Source organism: Nothoprocta perdicaria, unplaced genomic scaffold (genome assembly GCF_003342845.1).
Source record: "Nothoprocta perdicaria isolate Ctin4 unplaced genomic scaffold, notPer1 scaffold_12, whole genome shotgun sequence".
In the NCBI taxonomy this organism is placed as follows: domain Eukaryota; kingdom Metazoa; phylum Chordata; class Aves; order Tinamiformes; family Tinamidae; genus Nothoprocta; species Nothoprocta perdicaria.
In genome coordinates, this window is record NW_020454316.1 from 6,629,589 (window position 1) to 6,647,814 (window position 18,226).

An 18,226-nucleotide genomic window follows, 5' to 3' on the forward strand; every position below is an offset into this window, starting at 1 on the left:
CGGGGCGGGGCGCGCGAAGGGCGCGCGCCCTGAGGCGGCGTCGCGCGACTCTGCCCGGCGCCTTCGCCCCTCGGCCGCGGTTGTGCCCGCGGGCGCTGCAGGCGTGTGGCGGGCCCGAAGGGAGCGGCCGAGCCGCTTATAAAACCTGTTTCCTATGGTGTTAACGCCTCTCAGCTGGGGAGGAGACGCGCGAGGGCTTGGCCCAGGTGCGCCCTCTGAAGCACCTCGTTAAAGCTCGTGTGGGCCATCCATGTTGATAACAACTTCAAAAGGGTGGCCGTTGTTTACCTGTWTGCCGCCCTCTGTCACACAGACTGTGACAGGCCCCATGGGGTCTTCTGCAACTCAATGACCAGGACCCTGCTCTTCTTCACTGTGATCTTCRTATTCAGGAAGAGGATAATTAATCTCAGAAATAGCTACTTAGCTTATTGTGTAGCAGCATGTATAAAATATTTTTTAAATGACTTTTCATACAAGCTCTGTATTCTACTTACACTAAGTAAAGCTATTTTATAAATTCTCCTATTTTCAATCCTTCAAATTTTCTACAAAGAGTTTGAAGGAGGAGTAGATTCATGAAGTCTTTATTCATGTGATTGTATTGAAAAAAATGTTTGGCAGTAAAACCAGTAATACTGAATGGGTTATGTAATGGTCAAACCTTTATCCTCTCCCTGGGCATTTTAAAGCCCACTTCTGGGGAATGCTGGATTTCAAGCTAGGCAGAAGCTGAGGGGAATCTGTTCCTCACACATCTCTGTGCTTTGGCAATCTGTCACTTCAGGATATGATGACATGCTTGCAGTTGGCAAAAGGTTTATTCCCTTGTTTCTGCTGTTACAGTGATAGAAAGAAGAGGCACAGAGAAGTTTCAGTTCCTTGTTTAGAAATATATCATAATGTCCCTATTCCAAAAGGCTTTTTGYGATTAATGTATAGCCAACTGCCTGCAATGACAGCTCTCACAGTAGTATCCACTATCTCTGCTAGATACTTTTGCTGAACCTCAAAGCAGACACAAGGGAATGCAAAGTTTTATGTGTTTTTACAACTGAAATTATTCAYAGAAGAGATATTTATCACAAGCTACCTAAACAAAGTGCTTGCATCTTTTGTGCATGGGTGTATACCAGCTAAACCATCTATGCTAATATCACACAAAGGTGATGCATTTATTTCACAATGCTCCATTGTTGATTTAGCATTTTATTGGCATTCTCATTTAATCTCTTTAATACAGCAAATGCTGACATTTAAAAGTTGCAGTTCCTTTTTTTTTTTTTTTACTGCTGGCTTTGGTTCCTCTAGAGCAGACTGTGTACTATATTTGAACAGTCACATACCACATGCTAGTACAGGTCCTTTTTTCAACATTCAGGAAACTAATCATGCCAAAAAATGTCTGCCTGGAATATTTAAAATCRTAGCCCACTCTTTGTAGATTATATTATTTTCAAGCACAGTTTCTGTTGTCACTGTATCTCCCCAACAGGGATGAGCATGAAGATACTCTGAATTTTCTCTATAATAAGGGTGTCACTTTGCCAACTGGAATCTAGGAAGGAATTTCTGGTGCCCAGTGCTGTGTTTATATGTCTCTTTCCATCAATAGCCCCTATATGGGCTGCATTGGTAATATGCCTTTTGCCAACAACTCAAATGAGCATAAAATCAAAGCATTTGGAAATCCTGTTTAAGGAAAAAAAGAGTTTAAAGAGTTAATAGTTTATAACATGAATATTTCAAAGATGGCTTTATATTATCTTTTTCTGCTTGTATTACAAATATCTGAAGATGCAAGAGGGCATAGGCTAAAAGGCTAATTCTACCCTCCAATCCTTTGTTATGGTTCCTGTGTTTCTTCAGTCTGACCCTTAATTTCAAGCTAGCTTGAAACTATGACTTTCTTTGAACTACAATTAACAGCTTTTTGCCCCAAAACAGTTTGTATACCATCAACAAAGACAGTCTCTTGTTTTTGACATAGATACTGTGAAACATTGTTTGCTGGAAGCAACTGAACAGAGCTGCTGCCAGCAGGAAGTGCCATCTAAGAGAACAGATCTCTGAATCACACTTAGGTGTTCTGCCTTTTTTTCACTGATGTGTTTCCCCATATGTGCAATACACATTCCTCCTTGTATCTTGATTTCTCAGCGATTTGTGTGTGGTTTATTAATTAATTAGCATGTGCAAATACACATCAGTCCTTTGGGATGAGGGATGCTATAAAAATAAAAATTATTGTCTCTGTAATGCTGATAGTCTATGTCTTGGTGAGTAAAACTTTCCAGTATTGCATCAGCGTGATTATCCTGCCACTCCCCATCCTCAAAGGATCATAATCCTCCCTCGGTGCCAGCACATGCACAACACACACTTGCAGTCAGTAGCTGAAACTATATTAAATAATGTTTTCCTCTCAATGTCTTTGCCAATTCAGTGTCAGTTCATCCCAAAAAAATCAGAGGAGGAGAACAGAAAATAACACATATAAAAAGACTTGTTTGTCTCATGACAGGATCACAAGAACAATTTGTGCCAGCACTATCTTTTTTCGCTATTACCACCTTTTATTTTCTGTTATAGTATTTTTATTCTACTAAAGCCATTTTGTATTTAAAAAAGACAGGCCATTTCTGTAACCATGGCAAAAAATATAATTAATTTACGATTTAACAAAAGGCAAATATAAATCCAAAGTTGAATGTAACAAAAATATATTTTAGATATTATTTATGATGTTATAAACCACTGTAGAAGACTGCATATTTTAGCACTGTAAATTGTGTTGTACCTCTTTTCCATGTTAAAAATAATATATATCATCCATCTGATGACACTGGATAATGTAAAAACCAATCAGAGGAGTACAGAGCTAGTGGGAAAACTGCAAATAGCTTTACATGTGCTCTGAACATGTGTTGGGTGTCTCCCCAGGCCCTGATGTCAACCAGACAGGCCCTGCGTCTGCTCTGTTCCTATGTGGTATCCCAGGAGCTGYGAGTGCCGCAGCAGCCCGGAGCAGCCCGGGCGCGCGGTGAGACGCCTGCATCTCCCTGTTGGGAGCAGCTGCCAGGTCACCACTAGCGGMTGAGTGCTGGTTTTAAGGATATTTGGCTTAAATGAGAATGGATATTTCAGRTGCAGTCTGTATGAGGGGATATGGACACACAAGTATGGCAAAAAAAGTGGAAGTGGATAACTAAAATATTAGTTATCTCTTGGCAGGGAAGTGGCATGTGCATGGGTCTTTTCCTCACACTTTCTTGGAGAAATGGGTGGCAACAGAGATTAAGAGTGGTCATGTACATCACTCTAACCAAAAGCCTATCTGCAAGCGGAATTACCACAAGAACTAACSGAAGGGATTAAGTTCCTCCCGGGATCCCTGGTTCTGCTTTGCATGGCTTTCATATTACTCTGTTCACCAGTGTGTTCCAGGACAGGATGTAACTCCTTATTTATGTGCTGGAGCACACGCTCCGTGAGCCCTCACAGCCCGTCTYGTGCGGCCTGCGCAGGCTGCTCTGCTGTGGTGTTGCCAGGGGCACTCGCTGGTGCTCCCTGCAACGCCCGCGCTCCCAGGCGCTTTGTGCAGCGCTCAGCACCATGCACGGCCGGCACTAGGATGGCGCCGGGCCATGTCAGCACTGGATGGCGGGACCCAAAGGGCCGGGCAGGCTGGCACAGGGGGTGCCCRCCGCGACATGGCGGCTCTCCTACGGCCTGTGCCCGCGACACCTCATGGCTGCGCTCGGCAGGACCAACGCGTGGCACCACATTTCTGGTGAGCCSCTACAAAGACCGGTCGCCTCCCGCACTGGGTCAGTAGCACAGGCATGGCGGCCGCGCCCCAGCACAGCCCAGCGCTACAGAGCCCCCCCGTCGTGCGGCGGAAACACCCGAATGCTGACGAAGCTCCCCGAAGCCGCTGCGTCGCCGAGCGCTGCCGAGCGGCTCCGAAGCCCCCGYGGCTCCGCGCGGCGGAGACACCCGAGTAACTCCGAAGCTCCCCGAAGCGGTGCCGGCGCCCAGCCGGAAAGGCACGAGGAGTCTCGGCGCGCGCGTACGGCCTCGCCGAGCGTTGCCGAAGGCGGGTCCTGGCGCGGCCCGGCCGGATGCGAGTTCCGCTTCCTGTTTCCCTGCAGTCCTCCCTCTCTCCGCCTTGGGTGGTGGCCGCTGCCTCGTCGCCGCTGCCGGGCACAGGGCGGAGGCGGCCGCGACCCGGTGCGGACCCCGCCGCCCCCTCCCTGCCTCCCGCGCCGAGCAGCCCCGCGGCGGCGGCGCAGCCCCGATGCAGGCCATCAAGTGTGTCGTGGTGGGCGACGGGTGAGTGCGAGGCGCCGGGGCCTGGGGCGGCGCGGGGAGCGGCAGGGGGGCGGCCCAGGCCCTGCTCTGGCGGCGGCCTCGCCGCGGGGCCGCCTTGCGGGCCGCCCGGGGGCCGTGTGGGCGCGCGCGCCGCGGGGGGCGGCGGCTTCCTGCCTGGGGCGGGGGCGGGCGGTAACGGTGCCCCCGGGCAGGGCGCGGGCGGCGGGAAGGGCAGCGGGAGCGGGAGGTTCCGCGAGGCCTGCGGCGCCGGTTCCGCGCCGGGGCCGGGAGCGCTGCTGCCCCCGGTGCTGCCGCCCCTTCCCGAGGCCCCCGAGCGGCCCCTGCGTGTTAAAAGCAGCTCTAATAGTGCTTTGAAACGCCGTTACCGAGAGAAGCAGCGGGCGAATTTCATCCTACTGCCACTTTTAGCTGTTGTTTTTTGTGGTACCCGATTCTTGTAACAAGTCAGAGTGTACTGAGCTATGCTTCAGGCAGATCACTGATGTTTGGGCAGCCTGGGGTCTTGCTCACGCGCCCCGAGGCCTGTGAGGCTCCTGTCTGCAGGCGGCCGATAAGGCAATCGCGGTGCAGATAACTGACCTGTCCTGCAGCATTCTGAGTGYGGTGTTGCTTATGCCCGAAACAGCTCGAGAAAGCTTTTTACAATCTGATTAAGTCAAAGTTTAGCTGCCAGATTTCAATGTAAAGAATGCTGAAGCTGTGCTGGAAAAAGAGCTTGTGTGTTTTCTGCATCGGAATCCTCCCCACCAAGCTCTTCCTGGCGACTCGGAGGCTTTCTTTTGCTTGCTGCATGGCAGAGCTCAGGGGAGCATCGGAGGCCAGCTGGAAAACAAGACTTGTCTTATGCAGTTTGATTTTTTTTTTTTTTCCCCCCCTTGGTAGAAACAAAAATCCCAGTGTAATCTGAGCATAATCAGTATCACAGCAAACTTGTGTAGATGACAGAAAAGTGTAAGAGCAGCATCGTGGTCTTGCCACTGCCTGTGCAGCTTCCCATGGTGGCTTACTCTTGGAAGTTCTACATTTTTAAGCTACTTCAAGAGGAAGTTCCTTAAAAAAGACAGGTTACTGTGACTGAAAGATAAGTTTGCTTCCCTAAAAAAGAATCATCTTGCCTTTTCTTGCTGCGTAAGGTGCTGGGCAGTGAGATAGAAGTGATATCCTGACAAATGATGATTTCTTGTACTCCTGTAATTGATTGGTACTAGGTATAGCAACTGTGGTTTCTTCAGGTTTATGCTGCAGATTTTTTTTATTATTATTTTACATAATTTTTAAAAATTCAAATGAACAGTATTATCTGTTTCTGAATCCTGCTTGGGTGGGGAAGAAGTTTGTCTATCAGTTTTTAAAACTTGGGATAGGTAAACTATATGATATACAGTATTTTTTCTTCATAATTTAGTTTGTAAACACCCTCCCAGTTCCAAACTTACTTATTGCTCAAGGTTTTGGGAGTGGAAATGATTAAATTCTACCTCAGTTCTTTGTGTGCATGTGAATAAAATGAATTATTTTTTTTCCTCCTTTCTTAGTTAGAAACAGATCTCTCTCAAAATTCTACTGAGATATCATTGCTTATTTTCCATAGCTTTTTATGGTCCTCAATTGAGCTTTCTATATTTAATGTTTTGTTTCCACTTGTTGCTGCTTCAAAAGTTCAAGCTTTACAGGTATTCTAGAAAATGTGTAATGTTTGGCTTAGATAAGCTAGAGCTTTAATGTTTCTGTTAATACAAGTTAAAGATTGCTTATATAATATCAAACTTGAATACTGCTTTACAAAGATCTAGTAGGAGCAGAATAAACAAGGCTGTGGGAGGTGCCTGTGTGACTTTTTTTGGTTTTGTTTTTAAATTGTAAATAGGCTGTTTCTGGTAAGTATCTCATGTTTGCTTTTAGGGCTTTGACCAGTATCAGTTTAGACATGCAATTTGGCTAGAAGAGTATGGTGTTTGTGCTAGATGTGCTATCATATTTTACCTCTTCACCATGAGGATTGCTTGATGAGAAGAAAGAGTTGGCTGCTGTTGCTTTGGCTTGATACTGAGAAGTAAGATTGTGCCGGACATGTGAATAGCCCTCCAGTCCACTTGAATAACTCTGAGAATTGCTCTTGGTTGAGACTYGTGTAAAATCACAGGGGGAAGTTATTTTTAGAATACGAACAAAAGCTGCTAACTTTAAAAAGGCAGCTGTTTAGTCCTATGGAGTCTCAAGTGACGCCTTGGAGTGTCAAGGGAAGTTTTGCACTGCACGTTGTGGAAATGATAGCTAGATGCCACAGAATTGGCCCCTGTTTGGAATTTTACTTGCTTTATGGTCTTGTCTGCTAAAGTTGTACGGGATTTGATTTGAGARCCCCTCAAGGAGGGGGAGGTGGGGGAATAACTGGCTTTCCGTTGAGCATAGCACAATATTTGTGTAGGATGCCAAACACTTAAGATCTTTCCAATGTGAGCTGTAGAGAGTGCAGCGACCTGAAATTTGGAAATATCTCCTATTGTGCTTTCTGAGAGAGAAAACGTAATATTTTAGCTACTGACTGGTGTATTTGGGAGAACAGTGTCTCACAGCRAGTAAAATAGCTTATCTGAATGGGTGGTTTGTAACTAAAAGCACCATAGCAAAGCATTTGACTTTTAAGCTGGTGAATGTAATAGTCTCATCCCCTGTTTAAAGTGTGAGTGAGGAACAGGGCTGCACATTGTATTTTCCAGGGAGGGAAGTCATGTGGCTCAGAAATAAATGACACAAAAACATCAAAGCTTTCTGTGAGGGCTGCCACCTGTTTGCAGATATCATTATTTAAAGAATTTAAAAAGCAAGTGCTTCTGCTGGCCTCCGTTAGTGGGACTGCAAATTCTCACAAGTGGTTTTCAGCTGTGGAGTAGCAGGAGCCTCTCAACCATCTGTGCAGCTCWGAGCCTTCATGGAGGCAGAAACCCTGGCATGGATCCTCTGAGAGCATCTCTATGGTTGGTCCCTTAACGCTGCCCCCAGCAGCTCTAACGCAGTGGGAAACTCCTTAAAAGTTTTTAGTGTAAATAAGGCCAGGGAAGAGATGACATGTTCTGTTTCAGGAGTTAATACATTTGTGGTTATATAAGTAGCTTGATTCCTGGATGGTACCAGGAAACTGTGAGGGACTCGCTGTGTTTTTTAAAAAAGATTTTCACTTATTGTTAAGTAGTTAAAGCACTGCAGATTTCTATAGGCCATATTTTAATTGCAGTCAAATGTTGCTAGTTTCATTTGATGTAATAGTGGGTGGACAGAGCTATGATTAAGTAGTTGCTAGAAATTTTGTTATGACTAATTCTGGGCTGGTGATATTTTAGCTTTTCCATCTCCAGCTTTTATATACAGAGATTTCTTCCCTCAGACRATGAGAATCCTCAGGGAGTTGCTTTACTACAGAAGCTGGATGCCATAAATGTAATAAAGCAGTTGGAGATCAGCTCTGTAAAGGTAGGCGTTGGTTGGTTTAAGCCTGGTGGCCGTGCAGAGCTGATTCACAGGGCAGTGAGCCAGGAGGCGAGGAGAGCAGGAAGCCCAGGCTGCTGCAGTCTGGGGCAGGGCTCTTGGGCGTGTGTTTTCTTGCTCTAATGGCTCTGCCTGGTCTGTGCTGGGCCCTGCTGCGGGCGTCTGGACACTAGGGATGAATCTTTCACCCCTGTTGGGATGTGTTGGTTAACCAGAGCAGACTTGCGGGTTCCAGTGCAAGGTGAGCAAGGGAGTGCGAGTGTAAAGAAGTTCTTGAGCCAGTGTAAAGTTTGCCACAGATTTATGAGATGCTTGAGTTATCTGTAAGGAACTCAAGTGGAGAATGAAGGCTCCAGCCAAGCTGGTTCTGGAGTGTGAGAGCTCGGAGCTCCCCAAAGGGCTCCTGAGAAATTGGGGTTTGCTGCTCTTGCTCCTCAAACAGTTTTTACTTTGTTCCTCTCTAAGGCAGACTGTGTAGCTGCCTTGGGGTGTCACAGCTGCAGTTTAGCAACACCCTCAAATTGATCTAACTGATGAGATGGCCCAAGGAGCTGAGCTGACAAGTTGACTTTATTGGAGCAGGAGTGGTCTGAATAGTTTTAACCCCTTTTTCTGGCTTTTTGTGCGGTCACTTGGGTGCTAGCCCAAGAGATGAGGCGGGTCACTTCACGTGTTTTTTTGTTTGTTTGTTTTGGTTATTTTATCTTTTTTTTTTCCCATAGAGGTTTCTGAATAGTAAATTCCTATTCTGCATCTCCATACAAGTATACTCTGAGCCTGTCACTATAGCAAAATGTTTAGTGACTACTTAAGTACAGAATTAAATGCCTTTGTTGTAACTTGGCACAAAAGAGCACACTGTGATAGGAAAAATCTCAAACTGCAAGGGGCTGGGATCTTATTTCTTTAGAAGCAGATGTGCAAAGCAGTGAGGAAGAATATATGGTATAATCTGAGAGTCGTAGCAGGTGAGATGTTATGTTATGCCAAATCAAAGCCACAGAATTAGGATTTAAAAGTGAGAATGTGTGATGTTCCATAGTTCAGGTATTCCAGGTAATGTTATCAAATGTTGTTATCACATAAATCCGCAGGCTAATACAGTACAGAACTGCTTCAGGTTTAATGGAGAGACTTCCAGACTGAGTTACAATACCCTGTAATTTGTGRTTGTAACAAACTTGAAAATTTACTCAACTTGTCTTAAAGTGTGAGTCACTAGATAAGGTCAGCCGTGACTAAAGCTCACTTCTGTGAGATTCTTTTTGTAAACTGAAGGATCAAAGGATATTTTTTACCATTAAAATTCATTTTTTTAAAATATATTGGCCGTACTTCTAGGCTAAAACTGTCATGAATATACTTCACCTTGTGAAAAAACAAGTTCAGGAGGTTCATGAGTCAAACTAGTGGCAAATGTATGTACATAAGTATGTTAAGGTTGAAAGCTCTTTCTGACTTGTTTTGAACAAATAGTTGTAATAAACATCTGCAAGAAAATGCGTTTTTCCTTGCATGCGAGTTTGTTTGAGAAGAAGAATTGGGTAAAATACAGTGTGGTTGGGGATTATCTGTGAGGAACTGGCTGAATCTCTTCTGGAATCCCTTGGGCTCTTAGAGGATTAACCAGCCTGGGAAGCAGTCTGCAGTGTCAGAAACACTCTTGGCAGATTATGCCTTCAAAACAGAATACTCTCAAGCATTCCCATCCTTTAAAACTGTAACAGGGGATCAGTTAATTCTTTAATTTGATACTTAATTCTAGGTAAAATGTGAGGAAGAGGGAGAGAACTGGCTACCAGTTTGGGAAGAAACCTGGATCTGAGCCTTTCRCTGCCCCAGTTATCTGAGGCTCTTGAGTTACATCTGTGGGGAGAAGCGAGGAGCTCCAAATCCCTTCTTCAGTATTAGAATATAACTTATCGATAAATTGGCTTGAAATGTGTGAATTGTTGAAGAATGCATAGACATTAATTTTATGTTATTAATAACTGTTGTGAAGATTACAACTTGCATTTCTTTCAAATGCCTGGAAGTGATCATATGTTGGAAAAATCATTTTCTAGGAAACATATTTTTAAAAATGAAGCTTGGAGGAAAAAAAAACTTGTAAAGGGTGTGTCAGAAACTTGGGGAGGGGATTGGGGTGAGTTGCAGCAGACACGGTCTTGCCTAGTATTAAGCCACATGACTAACAGATGTTAAGTCTTATCCTATTTTTTAACTGAGGACTAACAAAATCTGGTAATTCGCCACTTTTGCATGATTAAGGGATGTTTACGGTAAGTATGTTTTCATTTCCAGTGATCTTAATACAGTTTAGCTCTTYTTGTACAGTATTGACTAGTGACATTCTGAATTGTTCCTTAGCTGAGTATAGTAGGTTGTCATTTAAAGGGTATTATTTCCAGTTATTCAAGGAGAATGCTTTTTACATGTTAACTTCCTCTTTTCACAGTGCTGTAGGTAAAACATGCCTACTCATCAGTTACACAACCAATGCATTCCCTGGAGAATATATACCCACTGTGTAAGTACTTATCTTAAGAACTTACTTAGGTCAACTTGTGGGTGCTTGCTGCTTTTCCACATGCCTTGTTTGCACTGCTTGRATCGGCTGCAAGGACCTCTCGGCTTCGTCCGGAGGCTCAGCTGGGTATGTAGGTGTCCTTAAGGAGAAGCACCTCTGGCCTGCCAAGTTAGCATGGTCTTACCAGTGTTACTTGTCTGTGCTAAGTGTCCATTATCTTTCAAAGTAGCCTGTTATTTCTATCTTAAATATCGTCTATAATAAGCAGTCCCAAGGCTGAACGCCCTGTAAATCACTGTATTCCATCAGAAATAGTTTATTTATGAAACTAGATAACTGATTTTTATTTATTTATTTAAACTTCCTTCTTCTTTCTCTGGAAGTGGAAAGCTGCCTGCCTGTGCTAGGCTGGCCACAGCCCCATCAGCCACAGCTGTGGGGGACTCTCTTATTTTGATACTTCTGTTTTCTTGCATCTAGGCGTTGAAGGGTTCATCAATGCCAATGTTAATGTATTTCCCTTCCGAGGGACTACTTGTCTTTGTTAATAAAATATATTTTAAAGAGATTCAGTTATTCTTTCAAAACCTTGTTTTCTCCCCCCCCCCCCCTTTTTTTTTTCTGTCTTAGAATTCTGGGGGATATTTTTGCCGGAGTGCAGAGATAATTTCCCTCAACTTATTTTAACTTTAAGAGATCTTTGAAGTTTTTTGCAATCACAGTAGTCATGAGATAAAAATCATACCTTTACTGACCMCGTGCTAACAACTTTAATGCTCCACAAGAGTCATAGAGGTGTGGGATATTTTTTTTCACTAGACTTAAGTGTGTTGGACTCCTYGGTTGCTGCTTGTGAAACTCCTGTTCTAAATCTCACAAAATGCTGATGCTGGTTAACCTGCTCATGATGCCCTGGTAAGACTGGAAGGCACTTGTTAATCTCATTAATATAGGCAAACAGGAAATTTATTTAACAACATTTCTATCAAAAGAGCAATTAAAAAGATGACTTCTGCTCAGAATGGATCATAATTTTCCTTCTACTACTCAATCCTAGACTCAATATGTACAGAAAAACTGTGATTTTTGGAGAGTAGGAGTCTCTCTTCCTCCACGGTCTTCCCAAGCAGGACTCTGTACAAAAAGGTCTTGTGCTTCTTCCTTTACTGTGTGCAAATGCAGCTAACTTTATTTTTTTATTATCTTTTTAGTTTTGACAACTACTCTGCTAATGTAATGGTTGATGGGAAACCAGTCAACCTGGGCTTGTGGGATACAGCTGGACAAGAGGACTATGACAGACTGCGCCCGCTCTCCTATCCACAAACAGTAAGAACCACAGGGTGAAATTTGAGAAAATGCCCAGCTTTGTCTGGCCTCCAAGTTGGTATTTTGAACACTGATAGGACTAACACTCTTGCATGTAGATATTTGAGAGTAACAGTGGCCTCTTGCAAAGTGCCCTTCTCTATCCCAAATCCTGCAGCTGCCATGTACGAATGTTAGAACTTGCATCCGTGTGCATTTGTGTACTGTGACACATGTGGCTTTTGTGGTTGCAGCCTCCGAATTAACTGCAATACCTGACTAAAAATAACAAACTTGATGAGTAATCTCATCAGCCAGTTCTTTTTTGTTTGTTTGTTTTTTGTTTTTAAGGTTAGAGTGTCTGCTAAAGACTGGATTTGTTTTTGTTTATAGGCATGTTTGGCTGCAACCTGACACTGTCACTGCTAAGCACTTGATTCCAGTTAGTCGCAGGTTGTAAGATGTGTTAAATGTGAAAGAAGCAGTTTAAAGGAAAAAACTATTGGTGTTGACAGAGGCTGTGTTGTAGCTTTCAAATGTCCTTAAGCCTGTGGCTGCTGTATTGCTCCCGTTTGTGCTCTAACATGAACACAGCTTGCAGCTCGTCAGGGCCTGACTTCCCTCTCAGAAGGAGGATGCTGAAGCAGTTTGCTCTCTTCTTTTCGGTGCAACCTCAACTATAATTTAATTTTTATAACGACTTTTCTAGAGATGCTTTCTGTTGAGCTGAGTGCTTTTATCTGGCAGATTTGTCCTTTATTTAGAAAACCTGAGGCTTTTGTGACACTGATTAGTATTGTAAATTGCCTGATATATATATTCCATGCTAATAATGTGAAATGCAGAATTTTTCTAGCTAGTGTACAGTGTAATTGCTGTCTTGAATAATGTGAATTCATCTAATGCTTTTTTTCTATGTTTTAGTAAGCTGACTTTATTTACCATTAATTAAGTGCTCATTAGCYTTAGCTATGAGACTTTCCTCTCGGTTACAGGACCACACACATTTACATCCTTGCCAGTTGTAGACAGGGCTCACAAAATCCCAGGAGTTGCCTKCCTGCCTGCCTGCCTTAAAGAGGAACAACAGCCACCTGTAGCTTTTATCTGTTTAATATTTTGAAGATCTATAGGAAGGATTTAATTTGCTTTAAAATGTTGAAAAAAGTGTCACAAAGTAGAAAAAAAGGTAAACTGAAAGCAAGAAAGAGGAAAAGAAGTGGAATTGTAAGAGAGAATGTAGATTCCCTCCTGACAGGCTGTATGTGTGTGTCTTTAGTCTGGTAAAATAACATGACTTTCTAACACACTGGAAAAGAATTCCATCTCTAGCAAACAGAGTGTTTAGCTCTGGGAACGTCTGTGTCTTTTCTGGTTACCCTGGGTCACAAGGCAGTGTCTCTTCAGAAGAAAACCCTTATTGCGAATATTTGTGAGCCAAATTGCTGGTTGAGACAACGCTTTCCCTAAAGTTGGTCCTAGTAGTAACTTTATCTCATGCTGTTACTAGGTTGGAGGAACCAATGGTAAGAATATATCTTCCAGTCTGACAGATCCACCTATTGCCGTATGTAAAACTTTCAATAAACTTCAGTTCCAAGTTCTGTTGTCTTGTCTTGCTGATAGTGATAAATTGGCCCCTATTTTTTTAAACAACTTTTCTTGGAACTATTTAATTGTGTTTGAGAAGTCTATTGCTGCATCTCTATAAATGAGTTGCTTTAAAACCAAGACTTCTTGCATTTTAGAAAAATAGCCTTTTTTCCTGTTTATTAACTAAGATTGATAGGTGATTGATTTAGGTGCTTGGCACCTGAAATCTTTAAACAATTGCTCACGGTCACACCAAATCTTTGATCTCTGGAGTCAGCAAAGGAGAGAATCTCTGAAATAAACAGTTTAAATCACCACAGGCTTGCAGAATTGGAAAAGAGAAGTAGTGGCCATAGTATCACAGTATTTGATACTGTTTATCTATCTTTCTTCTGGGATGCTGCTGTGGAGACTTGTTGGGGTGATGCATGACAAGTGGGTTGCAAGTGCTTAGCAGTGCAGATGTCGGATGCTGACCTAACCAAATGCCTTGAAATGCAGCACAATCAACTAACACTCTGAAATGCCTGATTCTTTAACACTTGTTACTGGAATAAGTACGGACAAAGAGGTAGGTTGGGGAAAGCTGGGGGCGTCCGAGACATTTATGGAGTTCTGGGTAATACAGCAAGGCTACAGCTCATCAGATGTAGAAAATCCATCTCGTGGTCATGTGACCCTGTAGCCTAGAATCACTCAGAATATGAAATGTGCTGTTTTCTGAAATGTGTTTTTTAGAGCAGTTAGTGTAAACAGTGTTTTCGCTGATCTCCTATTTAGAATCTTCCTTTGAGTTGGAAGGCCAGAGGTACCAGATGCCTGGCAGTGCTGCTGCTTTGGCGCAGGGCATGAGGTGCAGACACTGCTCTGCTGCTGGCTGAGCTGGACAGGCTGCCCCTGCTCGGGGGTGGCCGCGGGGTCGGCGTCTCCGGAGGTCCCTGCCAGCCCCAGCGCTTCCGAGAGCCTCTTCTCTTTGTAGCCTCCTGTAAGTTAGGGAGGGAGGGACCTAAGGAGGTGCTTGAAGTTTTTAATACTGTTCTCAGTCCTRTTTTGGTTATAGAGAAATTCAGAAGTCTCTTTAAGCAGACATTCAGCAGCAGGAAAAGTARTGAGTGGAATTTGGCTTGCAGAAAGTAACACAGAAGTATTGCTGAAAAGCATATTTTAYGTAGTAATTTTTGTAGTCTTTACTGCATACTATTCCTTTGCAATTTAAGGTTACTTTAGGAATGGTATAATCTTATTTCAGAAGCTGGTGTAACAGTTGCTCTTTGTAGTATCCTTTSCTTATGTTATGTGTTTTAAGACTTCAATCACTTGGAGGCCTGCAGAGAACATCCACACCTGGTTCAGCAGCTGGTCTCATGACTCACCATTGCCTGCAGTTGCTGTGGGAACGTGAAGGGGTTATTTTCTTGATATGGAGGATTTTTTTCTGAATGTCAGTGAGACAGATAAAAACCCTATATTTAGGGGAGGAAAGCGACCAGCACAACTACGCTAGTATTTATTTGGTGGTCACTGCASTAGCTGCTGATGAACATGATTGTGATTTCCTCCCCTCTCCCCCTGCCTTTGCTTGTAGCTGCTTGGAAGGGATTTCCCACTGGAGAAATCGGCTCCGGTTGTCRTGTGCAGGGTTGTGCGGTCGGCCTTGCCCCTCGCCAGCGCCGCGCGCCTCGCAGGGCGGCACCAGCTGCTTGTGCAGCGACAGGCGCCGCGGTCCTGGTGGCTCTGCCGCGCTCACTGCAACCCTTGTCTTGCAGGACGTGTTCCTCATCTGCTTTTCCCTTGTGAGCCCGGCCTCCTTTGAAAATGTCCGTGCGAAGGTAAGTAGCATCCTTGTATTTCTAAGTGCTTATTTTCTAGTGGCTTYGGGAAAATCTGGGTGATTTCTGGCAGTGGAAACTGTGGTCTGAGAAGGTAGAAATGAATCTGCCAGGCTTTAAGTCCAGAAATTTCTGGAGATTCAGGGTACCTACAGCATCTGAACTACAAGTCACTCCTTGATGATAGGACAAACAATTAAAAATCTCATTGGCTGTAAACTCTTGGGGGCACAATCAGGACATCTCCTTGTAATGCCTTTTTTTTTTTCAATGCTTTTCTGTAAATCGCGTGTAAGAGTTGTGCTRAGGCTGCCTGATTCTGGAGTCGGGCAGCACTCGGGTACCGGCTGCTGCTCTTGCCCTCTGGTGCCCGTGGGCACCCCAAGGCACTRGAGGCTTCAGCATGGGGCCGTGTCCCCCCACTGAGGAGGTGACCTCCACAAGTGGGCAGAGTGCAAATCAGGGTGCTCAGCTTGTCAAAATAAGCACAGCCTTTWATAAGGGAAACTCATGGGACTTATGGCTTGACCACCCCCCCAGTGCTTTGCAATTCTGTGCTGTCACTTAATGCAGCCTGAATGGGGCCTGCGCTCCGGTTAGCGCTGCGCCGGTGCCTCTCGCGCGCGGCGTCGCGAGCGCTCAGCGTGTTCTCTCCCGCAGTGGTATCCTGAGGTGCGGCACCACTGCCCCAACACCCCCATCATCCTAGTGGGCACCAAACTCGACCTCCGAGATGATAAAGACACTATTGAAAAACTGAAGGAGAAGAAGCTGACGCCCATCACCTACCCACAGGGCCTCGCCATGGCGAAAGAGATCGGTATGGCTGGAACCGCGTCGCTGTGGGCTTGATCTAAATTGCATCTGTGGAAGATGTCGTAGCTTAATTGAAACAGATGCCTGTTTCTTTGCTTGGGAGKTGGCTAAAATGGGTGCTTTCTAACTGCAGAAAACAGCTGTGTCACTGTAGGCTTCTTTGCTTTGCCCAGGTGCCGTGAAGTACCTAGAATGCTCAGCACTTACGCAGCGAGGCCTCAAGACAGTGTTCGATGAAGCCATTCGAGCAGTTCTGTGCCCCCCTCCTGTAAAGAAGAGGAAGAGAAAATGCCTGCTGCTGTAATGCCCCCGCGAACCCTGTGCTCTGCTCGGACAAGGGAGCACTCACATCCAATGCCAAGTTTTTCTGTTATAAATTAGTTCTCTTCCATACATTTTTTTGAACCAATCAACAATTTCATGGTTTCATTTGTTTAAAGTCTGAAAGTTACTTTTCATTCTACTAAAAGCAAAATCCTAAAAAGACAAACCTATGTAAAGCCTTATTTTTAAAATCCTATTCTTGCTCAATTAATTAATTAAGTGTTGCCAAACTATCTGCTGAACTAAGTTGCATTGTTGTGCTACAAACACTAAGCACTAAACTTTTTTAAAGATTCTTCTTGAAGATGACTCTAATTTGTGTTAGGAAATGCAAAAACACTTTCTAGTTTTTCACAGTGAGTAACAGTACAGTATAATTAGCAAAACACTGCAGTCTAATGTGTTTTATCCGATGTTTCCTTGGCCTGCAGTCGTTGCCTACCGTTGTGTATGGAACCTAAATCATTGACAATGACTGACAACCTTGAGTCACAGTGTAAGAGCTTTATCATTGGTAAGGGCTTGGTTGCAATCTAGTTATTGTTGCTGTGATTTAAAAAGAAATAAATAACTATTCTTACTGAAGTGTATCTGCTCCTTCTGACAGCATTGTATTGTGCAAGTGAAACATGGGGTTGCACCAGATGATAGTGCCAGGCAGTATTTTGACACTGCACAGATCAGTTTTACACTACACTGTCAAAGTAGTTCAAACTGAATTGACATTTTCTATAGGTTAAAAATTGGTGAAGGCTTTCCCAGACCTGCAGTAGCAGAAGAGAGGTTGATGTTCATAAGTAAATTCCTTTGAGTTTCAAGTAGGGCATTCATTTAGTTACAACTTTGAACCAAACATTCCCACAACTGTTGCCTAGTAATTGCTTTTCTTGTAGAATTTCTTCTTACTAAGCAATATAACTTGTATTTTAAGCCCTTTCTCATGATAGAATTTTGCCTTTTTTTTTTTTTTTTTAGATTAGAATATTCAAGCATATCTTTATTTCGTGTTTCTTCTGGCCCAGTAAGTTAAACGCTTTCTGAGGAGCTTTTAGTCTACTAACTAGGTGTAAAAATCATGTGAAGCAGCTTTACAAGTTTTAGTAATTTTTATATTTTAGGCCTCTATAAACGATGAACCTTCTCTAATATCACTATTTGTCAACTATCCTCCCCGCCCCAACATTACTAATGCAGACAAGCGCCTCTGTCGCCTCCATGTCCATGTGCATTCTAGGCTGAGTAATGGTAACCTGGGTCTGTGAGGTTCTGTAAACTAGTGCTAATGTTCTGTACATCCTAAACACTGGCAGGAATACAATGTTGAACTACACCCTTTCAACCACTAAAGCAAAACTTAAAAGTTGCAAAATTGTGAAGTTTTTACATTGATCTTTTGCTAATGCAATTAGCAGTATGTTTTGCATGTAAGACTTAATAAATCCTTGAATCAACGTGTGGCAGTGTTTGAGTTTCTGAGCAGGCGTGGCTGTCTGGCCTGGCCGCGCTGCCMGGGAGCGCGGTGCCGGTAAGGCCGGGCTGGGCTGCGCGCGCCCCAGTCCCTGGGCTGTGGCCTGACACCTGGAGCTGGAACGAGGCCGCGGYGTTTGTGGCAGGGCGCTCCGTGTCGCCGTGTGCTCCGCAGCAGCGGCAGCCGAGCGCGGTGCCTCCTTGTTCTCCGTGCGAACATCCTGCCAACAGCTTCCGTATAAAAGTTACATGGTCTGAAGGTTTCTGAAGTGGGTGTGCTGTGGTGCAGTAGCTTGTTCYTAAACTACCTCACAATTGAGTATTTTAAATCTATGACAATAATATTGGTGCTATATATATATATTTTTATATGCACACATCAAAACTCCCCCATGTCCAAGGGGGACCCTGCCCTCGCCCAGGGGCTCGTCCTCCTCCAGGGAGCTGCTGGGTGCCCCCAGGGGGGCTGGCGCTGCCTCCTGTGCCCCCCTGCAGTGCCCCCCACCCCGACAATGCCTGTCACCTTCTCTCTCACAGT

The 18,226-nt window shown here is 44.2% G+C and overlaps 2 protein-coding genes across 3 annotated transcripts in view; one reads left to right on the forward strand and one right to left on the reverse strand.

Moving 5' to 3' along the window:
• Positions 1–330, reverse strand: part of LOC112959833 (small integral membrane protein 10-like protein 2A) — a 5,903-nt gene extending 5,573 nt beyond the window's left edge. The window contains exon 1 of the mRNA XM_026053939.1: positions 289–330. Within this exon, the coding sequence (XP_025909724.1) occupies positions 289–330 (42 nt within the window). The remainder of the gene's footprint in view (positions 1–288) is intronic.
• A 3,809-nt stretch (positions 331–4,139) lies between these two features.
• Positions 4,140–17,524, forward strand: RAC1 (Rac family small GTPase 1). Of its 2 annotated transcripts, none has more exons than XM_026053842.1 (6): positions 4,140–4,335; positions 10,280–10,351; positions 11,563–11,680; positions 15,019–15,081; positions 15,742–15,901; positions 16,071–17,524. In XM_026053842.1, exons 1-6 carry the CDS (start codon positions 4,301–4,303, stop codon positions 16,199–16,201), a joined length of 579 nt encoding a protein of 192 aa, XP_025909627.1. In that variant the 5' UTR covers positions 4,140–4,300; the 3' UTR covers positions 16,202–17,524. The 2 variants fall into 2 exon arrangements, with proteins under 2 accessions (XP_025909627.1, XP_025909628.1); XM_026053843.1 differs by lacking the exon at positions 4,140–4,335 and adding an exon at positions 7,273–7,313.
• Positions 17,525–18,226: the final 702 nt, after the last annotated feature.

What these genes read in the sequence shown, in the direction of transcription:
- RAC1 (XM_026053842.1), top strand. Translation starts at nt 4,301, where the DNA reads ATGCAGGCCATCAAGTGTGTCGTGGTGGGCGACGG. An exon ending in CGCTCTCCTATCCACAAACA is followed by an intron (nt 11,681 to 15,018) that starts GTAAGAACCACA and finishes CTTGTCTTGCAG; the next exon opens with GACGTGTTCCTCATCTGCTT. An exon ending in TTGAAAATGTCCGTGCGAAG is followed by an intron (nt 15,082 to 15,741) that starts GTAAGTAGCATC and finishes TCTCTCCCGCAG; the next exon opens with TGGTATCCTGAGGTGCGGCA.